The 18,049-nt window shown below is 44.0% G+C and overlaps 1 protein-coding gene across 7 annotated transcripts in view; it reads left to right on the plus strand.

Moving 5' to 3' along the window:
- The window catches only part of LOC110513446 (A disintegrin and metalloproteinase with thrombospondin motifs 14), a 140,709-nt gene extending 129,851 nt beyond the window's left edge, over nucleotides 1–10,858 (plus strand). For 5 of the 7 annotated variants that reach the window (XM_090217740.1, XM_090217741.1, XM_090217745.1 and 2 more), the window contains 4 exons: nucleotides 1,264–1,471; nucleotides 2,498–2,627; nucleotides 6,897–7,007; nucleotides 8,931–10,858. In XM_090217740.1, the coding sequence (XP_090073866.1) occupies nucleotides 1,264–1,471; nucleotides 2,498–2,627; nucleotides 6,897–7,007; nucleotides 8,931–9,613 (1,132 nt within the window). In that variant the 3' untranslated portion in view covers nucleotides 9,614–10,858. The remainder of the gene's footprint in view (nucleotides 1–1,263; nucleotides 1,472–2,497; nucleotides 2,628–6,896; nucleotides 7,008–8,930) is intronic. The other 2 variants (XM_090217742.1, XM_090217743.1) reach the window with 1 other exon arrangement.
- The last annotated feature ends 7,191 nt before the right edge of the window (nucleotides 10,859–18,049 follow it).

An 18,049-nucleotide genomic window follows, 5' to 3' on the forward strand; every position in this document is an offset into this window, starting at 1 on the left:
ATGTTGATAGGAGAGCATCCATTTCATCATCATCATCATCATCATCGCTCTAAGGGACACTTCCTCTCGAAGAGGGACTGAAGCTAAAGCACTCTGTCTGGATGACTAACCTAGTCATTCCCAGTAATGGACAGATTGAATTATGAGATAATAACCTAGTCGTTCCCAGTAGTGGACAGATTGAATAATGAGATAATAACCTAGTCGTTCTCAGTAGTGGACAGATTGAATAATGAGATAATAACCTAGTCGTTCTCAGTAGTGGACAGATTGAATAATGAGATGATAACCTAGTCGTTCCCATTAGTGGACAGATTGAATAATGAGATAATAACCTAGTCGTTCCCAGTAGTGGACAGATTGAATAATGAGATAATAACCTAGTCATTCCCAGTAGTGGACAGATTGAATAATGAGATACTAACCTAGTCATTCCCAGTAGTGGACAGATTGAATAATGAGATAATAACCTAGTCATTCCCAGTAGTGGACAGATTGAATAATGAGATAATAACCTAGTCATTCCCAGTAGTGGACAGATTGAATAATGAGATAATAACCTAGTCGTTCTCAGTAGTGGACAGATTGAATAATGAGATAATAACCTAGTCATTCCCAGTAGTGGACAGATTGAATAATGAGATAATAACCTAGTCATTCCCAGTAGTGGACAGATTGAATAATGAGATGATAACCTAGTCGTTCTCAGTAGTGGACAGATTGAATAATGAGATAATAACCTAGTCGTTCCCAGTAGTGGACAGATTGAATAATGAGATAATAACCTAGTCGTTCCCAGTAGTGGACAGATTGAATAATGAGATGATAACCTAGTAATTCCCAGTAGTGGACAGATTGAATAATGAGATAATAACCTAGTCATTCCCAGTAGTGGACAGATTGAATAATGAGATGATAACCTAGTCGTTCCCATTAGTGGACAGATTGAATAATGAGATGATAACCTAGTAATTCCCAGTAGTGGACAGATTGAATAATGAGATAATAACCTAGTCATTCCCATTAGTGGACAGATTGAATAATGAGATAATAACCTAGTCGTTCCCAGTAGTGGACAGATTGAATAATGAGATAATAACCTAGTCATTCCCAGTAGTGGACAGATTGAATAATGAGATAATAACCTAGTCATTCCCATTAGTGGACAGATTGAATAATGTGCTCTCTCTTGTTCTGTCTGCCCCCCCCCCCTTTATTATTCTGTCTGCCCCCAATCCTCCCTCTCTCTCCCTCCTCTCCCAGGTGGTTGGTGGAGGAGTGGAACCCGTGCAGTAAGACGTGTGGGAAGATTGGCTACCAGTCCAGGGTTGTTCAGTGTATGCAGGCCCTCCACAACGGCACCAACCGGACGGTCCACACTAAGTACTGTACAGAGGACAAGCCTGAGACCAGGAAGGTCTGTAACCCCTCTGCCTGCCCTGCGCAGTGGAGGACAGGGGCCTGGTCACAGGTGGGTCCCAGCATAGAGCTTCACCACAGAGTATACTCTAGACAAGGGCCTGGACACAGGTGGGTCCCAGCATAGAGCTTCACCACAGAGTATACTCTAGACAAGGGCCTGGACACAGGTGGGTCCCAGCATAGAGCTTCACCACAGAGTATACTCTAGACAAGGGCCTGGTCACAGGTGGGTCCCAGCATGGAGCTCCACCACAAAGCCTACAGTACAGACAGTGGCCTGGTCATGGAGCTCCACCACTGAGCATTCTCTAGACAAGGGACCAGTCACAGGTGGGTCCCAGCATGGAGCTCCGCCACAGAGCCTTCAGTACAGACATGGGCCTGATCATGGAGCTCCGCCACAGAGCCTTCAGTACAGACATGGGCCTGATCATGGAGCTCCGCCACAGAGCCTTCAGTACAGACAGGGACCTGGTCATGGAGCTCTGTCACACAGCTCACAGTACTACTTATCAGAGTTGGGGGGTCAACTCGATTTCAATTCAATCAATGATGGAATTATAATTTCTGTTCACTAAAATAGAATTGTAGTTTTCTTTGAGAAATTGACCTAATTGAATTGTAATGAAGCTGAACCCTGGTGTGGAACATTCTCCAGTCACCACACACTGAAGGACGTGAAGAGGACGGTTAGCGTATCCAGACCCTCTAGCAGTCCAGTTTTATTGATTTTGTTGAATATAAACACTTTTTTCCTGTGTTGTTTACCAGGTTTTCTGGAAAGAGAAGTTGCTCTATATGGATTTGTTTTAGGAATTGTGCTAGCTGACTGTTCTAGGGATTTCAGCGTTGTTTCTAACAACGGTGAAGAGTCTCGTCTGACCTGCTGTCTCTCTGTGGGGCCACCACAGTGTTCAGTAAGCTGTGGAGAGGGGATTCGACAGAGACAGGTTATGTGACCTGCTGTCTCTGTGGGGCCACCACAGTGTTCAGTAAGCTGTGGAGAGGGGATTCGACAGAGACAGGTTATCTGACCCGCTGTCTCTCTGTGTCTCTCTCTGTGTGGCCACCACAGTGTTCAGTAAGCTGTGGAGAGGGGATTCGACAGAGACAGGTTGTGTGTAGAGCCACAGACAACACCATCGGCCAGTGCGAGGGAGACAAGCCTGAAACCGTCCTCATCTGTAAACTGAGCCCGTGTCCAGGTAGAGTACACACACACAAAGATAGAAGTCAATGATGTGTAATAACTGTTTCTCCTGCTATCCCTATAAGTGCTTCAGGAGACCTCTGTAGCACTTATTGTGTGTGTGTGTGTGTGCGTGCGTGCGTGCGTGCGCGTGCACGTGCGTGTGTGTGTGTGTGTGTGTGTGTTTTTTTAACTTAAACTATACTTGACCAGAAGTCCCAATGAGAATAGTAAACGAACAAACATCACCGGGGACATTTTGTTTTTCACCACGAGGTCAAATGCTATTTCTAGTGGGTTTAGGGTTAAGGTTAGAATTAGTGTTAGGGTAAGAATTAGGTTTACGGTTGAGGTTAGAACTAGTGTTAGGATTAGAATTAGGTTTACGGTTGAGGTTAGAATTAGTGTTAGGATTAGAATTAGGTTTACGGTTGAGGTTAGAATTAGTGTTAGGATTAGAATTAGGTTTACGGTTGAGGTTAGAATTAGTGTTAGGATTAGAATTAGGTTTACGGTTGAGGTTAGAATTAGTGTTAGGATTAGAATTAGGTTTACGGTTGAGGTTAGAATTAGTGTTAGGATTAGAATTAGGTTTAGGGTTAAGGTTAGAATTTGTGTTAGGGTAAGAATTAGGGTTAGGAGCTAGGATTAGTTTTAGGGTTAAGGTTAGGTTTTTGAATGGGACTGAATTGTATGTCCCCACCAGGTTAGTTGTGCAAGACTGTGTATGTGTGTGTTAGTGTGTGTGTGTGTGTGTGTGTGTGTGTGTGTGTGTGTGCACGTCTGTATCTGTGTCTATACATGCATCTGAACAGTTGGGAAAGGCCAATATAAATGGACCCTTCTCCTCCCTAACTCCTGGGGGGAATGGGGGGGAATTGAGCTTTGTACCCAGTTCTCTTTTCTGATGAGTGACTTCCAGGGGGGTGAAACACATTTAGGGGACACCTCTTTATGAAGTATTAGAAAGGAGGATGAGAGTTGTCCAAACATGAATGGGTGACATTTAGGAGAGGAGAGGAACAGGGGTTCTTGAAGAGCTCTGATTACCTGGGGAGACAGGAGAGGAGAGGAGGGGGTTCTTTAAGAGCTCTGATTACCTGGGGAGACAGGAGAGGAGAGGAGGGGGTTCTTTAAGAGCCCTGATTACCTGGGGAGACAGGAGAGGAGAGGAGGGGGTTCTAAGAGCTCTGATTACCTGGGGAGACAGGAGAGGAGAGGAGGGGGTTCTTTAAGAGATCTGATTACCTGGGGAGACAGAAGAGGAGAGGAACAGGGGTTCTTAAAGAGATCTGATTACCTGGGGAGACAGGAGAGGAGAGGAGGGGGTTCTTTAAGAGCTCTGATTACCTGGGGAGACAGGAGAGGAGAGGAGGGGGTTCTTTAAGAGCTCCGATTACCTGGGGAGACAGGAGAGGAGAGGAGGGGGTTCTTTAAGAGCTCTGATTACCTGGGGAGACAGGAGAGGAGGGGGTTCTTAAAGAGATCTGATTACCTGGGGAGACAGGAGAGGAACAGGGTTTTTTAAAGAGCTCTGATTACCTGGGGAGACAGGAGAGGAGAGGGAACAGGGGTTCTTGAAGAGCTCTGATTACCTAGGGAGACAGGAGAGGAGAGGGAACAGGGGTTCTTGAAGAGCTCTGATTACCTGGGGAGACAGGAGAGAAGAGGAACAGGGGTTCTTAAAGAGATCTGATTACCTGGGGAGACAGGAGAGGAGGGGGTTCTTAAAGACCTCTGATTACCTGGGGAGACAGGAGAGAAGAGGAGGGGGTTCTTTAAGAGCTCTGATTACCTGGGGAGACAGGAGAGGAGAGGAGGGGGTTCTTAAAGACCTCTGATTACCTGGGGAGACAGGAGAGGAGAGGAGGGGGTTCTTAAAGACCTCTGATTACCTGGGGAGACAGGAGAGGAGAGGCACAGGGGTTCTTAAAGAGATCTGATTACCTGGGGAGACAGGAGAGGAGAGTAGGGGGTTCTTTAAGAGATCTGATTACCTGGGGAGACAGGAGAGGAGAGGAGGGGGTTCTTAAAAGAGATCTGATTACCTGGGGAGACAGGAGAGGAGAGGAGGGGGTTCTTTAAGAGCTCTGATTACCTGGGGAGACAGGAGAGGAGAGGATGGGGTTCTTTAAGAGCCCTGATTACCTGGGGAGACAGGAGAGGAGAGGAGGGGGTTCTTTAAGAGCTCTGATTACCTGGGGAGACAGGAGAGGAGAGGAGGGGGTTCTTTAAGAGATCTGATTACCTGGGGAGACAGGAGAGGAGAGGAGGGGGTTCTTTAAGAGCTCTGATTACCTGGGGAGACAGGAGAGGAGAGGAGGGGGTTCTTTAAGAGCTCTGATTACCTGGGGAGACAGGAGAGGAGAGGAGGGGGTTCTTAAAAGAGATCTGATTACCTGGGGAGACAGGAGAGGAGAGGAGGGGGTTCTTTAAGAGCTCTGATTACCTGGGGAGACAGGAGAGGAGAGGAGGGGGTTCTTTAAGAGCTCTGATTACCTGGGGAGACAGGAGAGGAGAGGAGGGGGTTCTTTAAGAGCTCCGATTACCTGGGGAGACAGGAGAGGAGAGGAGGGGGTTCTTTAAGAGCTCTGATTACCTGGGGAGACAGGAGAGGAGAGGAACAGGGGTTCTTAAAGAGCTCTGATTACCTGGGGAGACAGGAGAGGAGAGTAGGGGGTTCTTAAAGAGCTCTGATTACCTGGGGAGACAGGAGAGGAGAGGCACAGGGGTTCTTAAAGAGCTCTGATTACCTGGGGAGTTTGGAACAGTTGCAAACCCCTAGTTCGGGAACCGCTGCCATAGCAATTTCCTTTTGGTGCTTTATGTAACCTTTTTTTGAAGGTTCTATGAAGAACCATGCTCAAGGTTCTAAATGGAACATGGTGCTAATGTTCTATAAAGAACCATTAATATAAGGTTCTATATAGCATCAAAAGGGTTCCGCTATGGTTGCAACCCTTTTCTTATGGTCCTTTATAGAACCTTTATGGAGAATGGTTCTATAAAGAACCTTCTTTAATCTTAAAGGTTCTTTGTAGATCCTATTGAAAACCATACAGGGTTTTATTCTGGTTAGACATGTTATATTGTTAAAATTCCCTAGGTGTTATTATTGACAAGTTGAAACAAGTGAGCTTCCTCTGTAACAGCTGGGTTCCCTGAGGAGAGAATTGAGACCCACTGACTGATTTAGTCAGCTGTTCTCAACTAACACAAGGCCATAACATGAGTCTTTCACAGGACACCATCACTGGCCATTGTCATATCTAATATGTAATGGAATTAGACACGCCCCAAAATATTCTAATGAGCTGCTTCCCCTACATTTTAATTATCACTAAAAGAGATAAGACCCATTTTATGAACTGTAAAGAACCCTAGTTCTGAACTGTAAATAACCCTAGTTCTGAACTGTAAAGAACCCTAGTTCTGAACCGTAAAGAACCCTAGTTCTGAACTGTAAAGAACCCTAGTTCTGAACCGTAAAGAACCCTAGTTCTGAACTGTAAAAAACCCTAGTTCTGAACCGTAAAGAACCCTAGTTCTGAACCGTAAAGAACCCTAGTCCTGAACCGTAAAGAACCCTAGTTCTGAACTGTAAAGAACCCTAGTTCTGAACCGTAAAGAACCCTAGTTCTGAACTGTAAAGAACCCTAGTTCTGAACTGTAAAGAACCCTAGTTCTGAACTGTAAAGAACCCTAGTTCTGAACTGTAAAGAACCCTAGTTCTGAACTGTAAAGAACCCTAGTTCTGAACCGTAAAGAACCCTAGTCCTGAACCGTAAAGAACCCTAGTTCTGAACCGTAAAGAACCCTAGTTCTGAACCGTAAAGAACCCTAGTTCTGAACTGTGAAGAACCCTAGTTCTGAACTGTAAAGAACCCTAGTTCTGAACTGTAAAGAACCCTAGTTCTGAACTGTAAAGAACCCTAGTTCTGAACTGTAAAGAACCCTAGTTCTGAACTGTAAAGAACCCTAGTTCTGAACTGTAAAGAACCATTTGAAGAGCTCAAAGGGCTATTTGAGTCATTATGGTTCCACGTAGAACCATCACCTTCCCAAAAAACCCTTAGGTAGGGTTGCAGTTCAGGTCACGTTCCCCAAAATGTCCAGGATGTCCAGAACTCCCAGTTGGTACATTACCAGAAGAAGTAAGGGAAAAAGCAAGACATCTGGAATCGTCCAACCTGGATTTCTGGAAAACCTATGATTTTTGCTGCCCAAAGTCCCACCATGTAATTATCTGTAAAGCTTGCCGTCTCTCATCCTCTGGTAAAAACAGGACAGTCATCGCTGCCCCCGTTCACTAAAGAAGCGATGGAGAATTCAACGACAAAGACGGAGGGTGTACATCAGATTGTTCCTGAGAATCCTGTCCACAAACTCTCCTTCAGTAAGTGAGCATGGGATGCCTCTATTGGATTTTTATTGGATTCTAGTCTATTCTATTCTTCTATTGGATTTTATTGGATTCTAGTCTATTCTATTCTTAGCAGCTTAGCGTTATAAACATCTGATATTAAAGAGTGTGTCTGGGAAATATGTTTGAGGTACAGTATGTAGCGAATTCGGGGAATAGCCCCGACTGGGACCCATAACCTTTAGGCGTTACACCAAGACATCCAAATCTGTTCTTTTGTGACCAACTTTTTATTCAGATTTGTATTTTTTATTTCAGAGTGCGTTTACAAGTACAAAAACAATCATATAAATGTGTACAAAGATAACCCAGTCCCCATCCAGCCACCCTCAGTCGTTCCTTGACTAGCACCATTCCTTCTTGTTGTCGATGATTCTAGTGTTATGACTTCTAATAGTAACTGTATCCACTGGTTATATGGGAGAGAGTGAGGTGGTCGGCCATCTTTAGAGCCAATCATTTTGCAGCAGCAGTGTCACGGTCGTGTGTTGAATGAATGGACCAAGGCGCAGCGTGCATAGAGTTCCACATGTTTATTAGATGAAACTCACAGGGAAAAAAAACAAAAAGGTGCCTCTAATGTAGTGCTCGCAGGGTGTTGAAAAAAAATAATCTGTCCGCGCCTCAGATGCTACATCAGTCCGCTAATAGAGGACAAGTAAAGGCCAGATGCACTACTTTTGTGAAATATATATTTTTATTAAATTCTGATTTTGCAGGGAGTGCTGCAGCACCCTCACTCAGCACCCCTTACTTCCCACGGTTATGTCCGTGTGGATCCATTTGGGTAAGTAAGTCTCGAGACCGGATGACAACATTTTGGAAAACAGTTTAATATCTGTGTTTATCAAAGATAGAAGGCCAGTTGTATTGCTTCTTTAATTAGCACTACAGTTTCCAGCTGTGCTAACATAATTTGCGAAAGGGTTTTGGTCAATGATCAATTAGCGTTTTTAAAATAATAAACTTGGATTAGCTAACACAACATGCCATTTTAGCACAGAGGTGATTGTTGCTGATAATGGGCCTCTGTACACCTATGTAGGTATTCCATTAAAAATCTGCTGTTTCCCAGCTACATGACCTTTAAAAGGTCATTTACAACGTAAACAATGTCTACACTGTATTTCTGATCAATTTGATGTTATTTTAATGGACAAAAAATCTGAATTTCTTTCAAAAACAAGGACATTTCTCATTTCTAGTGACCCTAAACTTTTGAACGGTAGTGTATATGTATTATTAATGATGTAATTCTTTCTGTTGTCAGGTGTTTGAATAAACATCTTTATGTTGCATTCAAGCCTCAGTTTTGGGTGTATTCATTTTTTCGACAGTGTGCGGGTCCGCCATCTCTTCCATCTCTTTCTGTAGACCATACTTTTTTAATGGCTAGCTCAGAATATGAGCTTTCCAAAAGTTGTTTATATGCCCTTCCAGCATTGTTATTTTGACTCCTACACACCTGAAACAGACACTGTTCAGTAGTAAGGACCTTAAAACACAGCAGACGGCATCTTATCATTCATGGGTGTTGAGAAGATGTTCTGAATGGACAGAATAGGCCAGCTACTGGAGAGAAATAGACCTGCTATCGTTCTTTTTTAATACAGTGACCAGCCCACACCTTAATGTGTGTGATGTTATTTGTAATACACATTTATTTGAAAATAAGTCAGTTCATTCCTAGTTATTTTGCAAAAGAATAGCCAGGAGAAAGCCACAAGTTTTCGATGCATGCCAGCGGAGCGGGATACGGTTGAAGAGGTTGCCAGGTGTTGGGTTGCCAGGTGTTGGGTTGCCAGGTGTTGGGTTGCCAGGTGTTGGGTTAAGGTCACTACTGTATGAGGAAAGAGCTGTAATGTGTCTGACTCTGACTCTGCTCTCGCCCCACAGATGAGCCATGTCTTGGAGACAAGTCTATATTCTGCCAGATGGAGGTCCTAGCCCGTTACTGTTCCATTCCTGGCTACAACAAGCTGTGCTGTGAGTCCTGCAACAGGAAGGAAGGCTTCACCACCCTCTTCTCTCCATCCCCAGACCTCCACAAGACTGGAGGATCCTCCGACTCAGACTCTGAGACTGGCCAGGAGACCTCTACCCAGCCCAACCCCACCGCCTCCACCACCCAACCATCAGACTCCCCACTCCCCACCACCACCCAGAGCCCATCCCGAACCACTAAGACCCCTAGACGGCCTCGCTCCACTGCTCAGGGCCTGACCACCTCACCGTCGGCGAGTGCCGTCGTTACCCAGGGTCCTTCCTTTGGGGTCAGGGATGGAGACTTGGTCCCTGGGCTCCCTTCTCTACCTCCAGGTCCCAGCCCGCCTCTCCGGCCCCGGCTCCGATCCATCGCTTCTCCAGACTCCAATGGAGACGCTGCTTTATCGCCATCTAAAGAGCACAGCAGTCCAAACAACCGCTCTTTAGGCCAATCCGCCGGCCCCGGCCCTGAACCCGGGCCTGCTGGAACTGTGGCTGGCGTTGCTGCTGCCAGGTCAAGAAGGGAGGATGTAGGATCAGACTCGGCTCACAGAACCAGAACAACCAGGACCCTGTCCCATGTGCTGACATGATCACTGACTTATCCTGGGACTTGCTGCTCAGTAATATGGTCCACCGTGACTTCTGTCAGCTCAACGTTATTGCAACGTTGTTACAGCATTAGAGTGTTACAGCGTTACAACGTGACAATGTTACAATATGACAATGTTACAATGTGACAACTTTATTACAACATTATTACAACCATCTGATGGATTATCCTGGACTGGACTCTCACCCGATTGCTGCAAGAATAAATTAACATAAAATTTAAAAAAATAAAAAAATCCATGCCAGTGGACTTAGACCACTAATGGTTACCTCATCGAACCAGCAGAGTGATCTCTATGCATTTGCACTGCATCACTCAGCCCTCTCTGCTTCAGTTAATACATGGAATAATAAACAAGAAAATAAAAGGGTGCTGGAACTAAAGTGACTACAAGACATGTTAAACAATGTGACGACGGCCATTGCTACCATTTACTTCCTGATCTGTGTACAGTTGTGCTGTAACGTATTTTGAAAAGTGCATCAGAACTACTTATTGAACTTTAATATTGCGAAGATATTGTGTGGCACGGCCACACCAACAAAAAAAAAACTTCACTTTGGGGGGGCTGTCACAAGTTGAAGTGATGATGTCACACGTGTTGGTGATGTCACCAGTTTGGAGATGATGTCACAATGTATTGGTGATGATGTCGCAGTGTCTTGGTGATGATGGCACTTCCTCCAGGGAGCTTTGTAACCTCTCCCCATTGGTGCTCTTATTGTTGACGTGCTTCCCAAACAACCATTTACAAGAGATTGGGCCTCAGAGGTCATCTAAAGGTCAACAGGTCAAGTCTGTTTGTAAAGCCAACCCCACTGTAGCATGCACATTACCTTTGTGGAAAAACTCACACATATGCTTTAAAAGATAAAAAGAAAACCATTCTTGATATTTTTTTGTAAGTGATATATTTTTCAAGTAATATTGTATATAGTGTACATTTCAGCAGCATATTATTATCTAAGAAACTAACAGCCAGCCAACAGAATGTAAAGTATAATGATGTCAGTCGAGAAGTAGAGGGAATGCTGTAAGTCTGCAGAGTGGTTGGTCTGATGTCACGCTGTTTCAAGTTGTGCATTACCTCATTTCTGTCTTGCAGTTCATAACATCATTATGTGTATTGTATAGTTCTTGTATATACATGAATGAAAAGCTTTAAATGTTAATATTTATTAAATTTTTAAATGGTAGGGAGAAAAAAAAACGTTTGAAAGAAAAATGTAAAAGTTGTTGTCTTTTTTTGCATCATCTTGGTCCGAGTCGAGAGCTAATTGTAAAAACTCAGTCAGATTAGGACAATAATCCTTTTTCCTATGCTCAACCCTTTTTTTTTATGCTAACAGCAGGATTCAGTTCATCCCAGACCACATCTTAAAAGGACAATCTGCAGTTGATACATTGATCTTTAGACTTCTAAATATTGATGATGTATAGCCATTGATTCTTGAAGAATATAACTTATAGATAGATGCCTCATTAGAATAGTTCAACTGTCGTACTCAATCAGAACTCTAAAATACGCTGACTGTACAAACATTAAGACTTAGTTGTGTCAACTGTAAATTTTGGTGTTCCTCAAGGTTCCGTTTTAGGACCACTATTGTGTTCACTATATACTTTACCTCTTGGGGATGTCATTCGAAAACATAATGTTAACTTTCACTGCTATGCGGATGACACACAGCTGTACATTTCAATGAAACATGGTGAAGCCCCAAAATTGCCCTCGCTGGAAGCCTGTGTTTCAGACGTCAGGAAGTGGACTTTCTTCTTTTAAACTCGGACAAAACAGAGATGCTTGTTCTAGTTCCCAATAAACAAAGATATCTTCTGTTGAATCTTACAATTAATCTTGATGGTTGTACAGTCGTCTCAAATAAAACTGTGAAGGACCTCAGCGTTACTCTGGACCCTGATCGCTCTTTTGACGAACATATCAAGATTGTTTCAAGAACAGCTTTTTTCCATCTGCGTAACATTGCAAAGATCAGAAATGTTCCATCCAAAATTGATGCAGAAAAATTCATCCATGCTTTTGTTACTTCTATGTTAGACTACTGCAATGCTCTACTTTCCGGCTCCCCGGATAAAGCACTAAATAAACTTCAGTTAGTGCTAAATACGGCTGCTAGAATCCTGACTGGAACCAAAAATGTTGATCATATTTCTCCAGTGCTAGCCTCCCTACACTGGCTTCCTGTTAAGGCAAGGGCTGATTTCAAGGTTTTACTGCTAACCTACAAAGCATTACATGGGCTTGCTCCTACCTATCTTTCCGATTTGGTCCTGTCGTGAATATACTTAGCGTACGCTACGGTCACAAGACGCAGGCCTCCTAATTGTCCCTAGAATTTCTAAGCAAACAGCTGGAGGCAGGGCTTTCTCCTATAGAGCTCCATTTTTATGGGATGGTCTGCCTACCCATGTGAGAGATGCAGACACGGTCTCAACCTTTTAAGTCTTTATCGAAGACTCATCTCTTCAGTAGGTTCTATGATTGAGTGTAGTCTGGCTAGGAGTGTGAAGGTGAACGGAGAGGCTCTGGAACAACGAACCGCCCTTGCTGTCTCTGCCTAGCCGGTTCCCCTCTTTCCACTGGGATTCTCTGCCTCTAAACCTATTACAGGGGCCGAGTCACTGGCTTACTGGTGCTCTTCCATGCCATCCCTAGGAGGGGTGCGTCACTTGAGTGGGTTGAGTCACTGGTCTTCCTGTCTGGGATGGCGCCCCACCCCCCTTGGGTTGTGCCATGGCGGAGATCTTTGTGGGCTATACTCAGCCTTGTCTCAGGATGGTAAGTTGGTGGTTGAAGATATCCCTCTAGTGGTGTGGGGATTGTGCTTTGGCAAAGTGGGTGGGGTTATATCCTGCCTGTTTGGCCCTGTCCGGGGGTATCATCGGATGGGGCCACAGTGTCTCCTGACCCCTCCTGTCTCAGCCTCCAGTATTTATGCTGCAGTAGTTTATGTGACCGTAGCATACGTTATGCCATCAATTAAAATAAATACATCAATATTAGCTGTGAAATCATTTTCAGACAGGGAGGGACCAGGAAATGAGGTCACAATGCGGACAGTGGGCGGTGTAGACACTTTTCATAAATGTGTAGACACTTTTCATAAAATATCACAATTCGAATGTGGACAATATCAGGACACATGACACGTTAGTACTAGGTATTATAACGGTGGATTCTGAATGATGGTGGTGACAAGTTGTCATGCAGAGTACCGCGTTATTGGAAACTCATGCTGTTCTGTGGGTAGTATTGCCAGTTTTGACTAGATGGAGTACAACAAACTTTTCGTAGCAGGGTTAGGATAACTTAAATAGCAAGTTAGGATAATTAACATAGCAAGTTAGAAGAATTAGGTTAAGGTTAGGAAAAGGGTTAGGGTTAAAAGGTCACCTAAAATCAGTGTTGTGTTCGAGACCACCTAAAGTGAGATCGATTGAAGACCAAGACCGGAGCAAATCGAGCCACTCTAAAAATGTTTACTAACACAAACACAGTGGGGAACAATGGGCCTTCTACGCATTCAGCGAAGGGCTAAGGATGAATAAAATAATGATTATAATAATGATAATTATATTAACATGTCACTGCGCAATAGCGAGCAGTAGTTTTCCCACGGCCTAGCTAGCTTTTGTTGTCAGCTAGTTTGCAGCGGCTGCAACAGCTGTTATCCAAGAGGATGTTGTTGCTAATTTGTTAGCTTCTCCATTTTCAAGAATAACTTTTAACAAGTTAAGTTTCATATGATGTTCATCATCGGGTGAGTGGAACTGTGTTTGTTATTGCAGCGTGCTTCCTATTGTTAGTCGTCTCTTTGAAAATAACTTGTGTGTGTGTGTGAAACGTTGTTGCATTTTAAGTGGAACTGACAGCATTTTAGCATCATGAAATCTTATTCAAGTCTGTTCATGTACACCCCCAGGAAGAATGACACTTAAAAACAAATAATCTGACAATCGACCACTTAGATATGGTCATATCCACGTTTTCATAAATTCTTAGAATGTTTGGGAATTCCGTATGCTTAATGCATTTGTGGAAATTCTATAGCAGTATAGAGTGAGAAAGCGGCCGTGTGTTTGGACAATCAATAGACACTGCAGTAAATAAAACCTAATAAAACATCTGTCTTGTCCAGAATCATTCACTTTGAACTGGACTGTGTGTTTACAGGCAGTAGGGCCTGTCATCATTCACTTTGAACTGGACTGTGTGTTTACAGGCAGTAGGGTCTGCCATCATTCACTATGAACTGGACTGTGTGTTTACAGGCAGTATGGTCTGTCATCATTCACTTTGAACTGGACTGTGTGTTTACAGGCAGTAGGGCCTGTCATCATTCACTTTGAACTGGACTGTGTGTTTACAGGCAGTAGGGTCTGTCATCATTCACTTTGAACTGGACTGTGTGTTTACAGGCAGTAGGGCCTGTCATCATTCACTTTGAACTGGACTGTGTGTTTACAGGAAGTTGCAACAGCGAGACATTAGATCATTAGAACACATTCGCCAAGAGACACAAAATACACCTGAATGGATTTCTGTAAATATATAAATACCACAGAAGTCCTCTTACATTTGGGAACTTTACAGTCCTATTGATCAAACAACCATGAAAAGGTAGACTCTCTCTCTCCCTCAGTTATGCATATCAACAGGATCAACAACTAATGCTAGCCAGAGTGAGATTAACTAAAATCTAATGAGGGAACATTAGATAAACCCTCTCAAACGTTTTCAGCTAGTTGGCCATCAAAATTGCACTGATAAACGATGGGGAATTGTAGCCTCCATGTCCTTCTGCAGCTTGCCTGCCAATGCATTCTTGTCCCAACCAAGCACCCAAGCTAACTGGCTAAAGTTGCATCTCTAGCTGTGTATATCCATCAAAAAACGATATGAGGGGAAAAAGTAGTCACTCACCCACTCCTCCAATGGCATGACATCCTCCTAGCAAATATCTAGCTAGCTATCTAGCTAACTCTAGGCTCTGTATTTTTAGCTTGCTACATAGATACGCTAGCCTATTAGCAATGTTTTGATTGACTTGTAATCATTGCCCTTGCTAGTTTGATTGTATTGACATTCCCAGCTTTAGTTACATTCGTCATTGAAACTGAAACAGTGCATCCGGAATGGAGGCAGCAGGCGATGTACCAGGCCAGCTGGGATTTACAACCTGACAGGCCAGCTGGGATTAACAACCTGACAGGCCAGCTGGGATTAACAACCTGACAGGCCAGCTGGGATTAACATCCTGACAGGCCAGCTGGGATTTACAACCTGACAGGCCAGCTTGGATTAACAACCTGACAGGCCAGCTGGGATTAACAACCTGACGGGTCAACTGGGATTTACAACCTGACAGGCCAGCTGGGATTAACAACCTGACAGGCCAGATGGGATTAACAACCTGACAGGCCAGCTGGGATTAACAACCTGACAGGACAGCTGGGATTAACAACCTGACAGGCCAGCTGGGATTTACAACCTGACAGGCCAGCTGGGATTTACAACCTGACAGGCCAGCTGGGATTTACAACCTGACAGGCCAGCTGGGATTTACAACCTGACAGGCCAGCTGGGATTTACAACCTGACAGGCCAGCGGGGATTAACAACCTGACAGGCCAGCTGGGATTAACAATTTGACAGGCCAGCTGGGATTTACAACCTGACAGACCAGCTGGGATTAACAACCTGACAGGCCAGCTGGGATTTACAACCTGACAGGCCAGCTGGGATTAACAATTTGACAGGCCAGCTGGGATTTACAACCTGACAGACCAGCTGGGATTAACAACCTGACAGGCCAGCTGGGATTAACAACCTGACAGCAATATTTTTCTATCGGTGAATAATATTAGACATGCATTAATCTGCACCCATCTATTCTACCAACAATGCCTTCGTGCACGTCATGTAACGCCGAGTCAAATTTTTTAAAACCTCTCATAAAGTTGGTTCCGTGGCATAAACTGAGAATTTGATATTTTTTGACTGAAATGATTATTGTCTGTTTGTTTCATATCTGCAAAGTAGTTAAAACGCTGTCAGTTCCACTTTAAACTTTAGGTCACAGGACACTTTTTTGCTAAAAGCGACACGTTTTTTTTTTTGCAATGGTTGTGTTTTTGTATTCTTCTGATTGGGACCTACTGGATTATTATGCTAGAGTTTATGGGCTGCTTATCCTAACATCGTGCTGTGTGTGACTGCTGTCTTTCCATCGGCCCTATGCAGTGATGCAGTGGCGCTTTAACATCGTGCTGTGTGTGACTGCTGTCTTTCCATCGGCCCTATGCAGTGATGTAGTGGTGCTTTAACATCGTGCTGTGTGTGACTGCTGTCTTTCCATCAGCCCTATCCAGTGATGTAGTGGTCCTTTAACATCGTGCTGTGTGTGACTGCTGTCTTTCCATCAGCCCTATGCAGTGATGTAGTGGTCCTTTAACATCGTGCTGTGTGTGACTGCTGTCTTTCCATCAGCCCTATCCAGTGATGTAGTGGTGCTTTAACATCGTGCTGTGTGTGACTGCTGTCTTTCCATCAGCCCTATCCAGTGATGCAGTGGTGCTTTAACATCGTGCTGTGTGTGACTGCTGTCTTTCCATCAGCCCTATGCAGTGATGCAGTGGTGCTTTAACATCGTGCTGTGTGTGACTGCTGTCTTTCCATCAGCCCTATCCAGTGATGTAGTGGTGCTTTAACATCGTGCTGTGTGTGACTGCTGTCTTTCCATCAGCCCTATGTAGTGATGTAGTGGTGCTTTAACATCGTGCTGTGTGTGACTGCTGTCTTTCCATCAGCCCTATCCAGTGATGTAGTGGTGCTTTAACATTGTGCTGTGTGTGACTGCTGTCTTTCCATCAGCCCTATCCAGTGATGCAGTGATGTCGTGGTGCCTGGAGATGTGGGTGTGCTCTAATTTTGCCAAAAAGTTCCCAAAAGGCCCGTCCAGCGAAGGAGGTTTTGTCACACGTGGTGTCTTTCTTATGTTTCCAGATTTTCACTCTCAAAATCACACCTTTTTTAGAATAGAAACAATAGTCCACAACATTGCTTAAACCGCATCAATCTGATTGGGTGGGCCTGTCAAGGCCTTGCTCCCCAGTGGGTGGGCCTCTGTCCACCAAGGCTCATCCACGTCTACGCCCCTGATGCAAACAGCGCATGATGACATCACAAATAGCCTTTGAACAGTCTTTGTGTCCAATAAGGTTGCTTGTCCTGCATCACTAGAACGATCATTAGAACAGTCTTTGTTCTCAATAAGGCTACTTGTCCTGCATCACTAGAACGATCATTAGAACAGTCTTTGTTTCCAATAAGGCTGCTTGTCCTGTATCACTAGAACGATCATTAGAACAGTCTTTGTTCCCAATAAGGCTGCTTGTCCTGCATCACTAGAACGATCATTAGAACAGTCTTTGTTCCCAATAAGGCTGCTTGTCCTGCATCACTAGAACGATCATTAGAACAGTCTTTGTTTCCAATAAGGCTGCTTGTCCTGCATCACTAGAACGATCATTAGAACAGTCTTTGTTTCCAATAAGGCTGCTTGTCCTGCATCACTAGAACGATCATTAGAACAGTCTTTGTTCCCAATAAGGCTGCTTGTCCTGCATCACTAGAACGATCATTAGAACAGTCTTTGTTTCCAATAAGGCTGCTTGTCCTGCATCACTAGAACGATCATTAGAACAGTCTTTGTTTCCAATAAGGTTGCTTGTCCTGCATCACTAGAACGATCATTAGAACAGTCTTTGTTTCCAATAAGGCTGCTTGTCCTGCATCACTAGAACGATCATTAGAACAGTCTTTGTTCCCAATAAGGCTGCTTGTCCTGTATCACTAGAACGATCATTAGAACAGTCTTTGTTCCCAATAAGGCTGCTTGTCCTGCATCACTAGAACGATCATTAGAACAGTCTTTGTTCTCAATAAGGCTACTTGTCCTGCATCACTAGAACGATCATTAGAACAGTCTTTGTTCTCAATAAGGCTACTTGTCCTGCATCACTAGAACGATCATTAGAACAGTCTTTGTGTCCAATAAGGCTGCTTGTCCTGTATCACTAGAACGATCATTAGAACAGTCTTTGTTCCCAATAAGGCTGCTTGTCCTGCATCACTAGAACGATCATTAGAACAGTCTTTGTGTCCAATAAGGCTACTTGTCCTGTATCACTAGAACGATCATTAGAACAGTCTTTGTTTCCAATAAGGCTGCTTGTCCTGAATCACTAGAACGATCATTAGAACAGTCTTTGTGTCCAATAAGGCTGCTTGTCCTGCATCACTAGAACGATCATTAGAACAGTCTTTGTTTCCAATAAGGCTGCTTGTCCTGCATCACTAGAACGATCATTAGAACAGTCTTTGTTTCCAATAA

The sequence above is a fragment of the Oncorhynchus mykiss genome, chromosome 23, assembly GCF_057628025.1.
Source record: "Oncorhynchus mykiss isolate SJ-2025 chromosome 23, ASM5762802v1, whole genome shotgun sequence".
NCBI classification, from domain to species: Eukaryota; Metazoa; Chordata; class Actinopteri; order Salmoniformes; family Salmonidae; genus Oncorhynchus; species Oncorhynchus mykiss.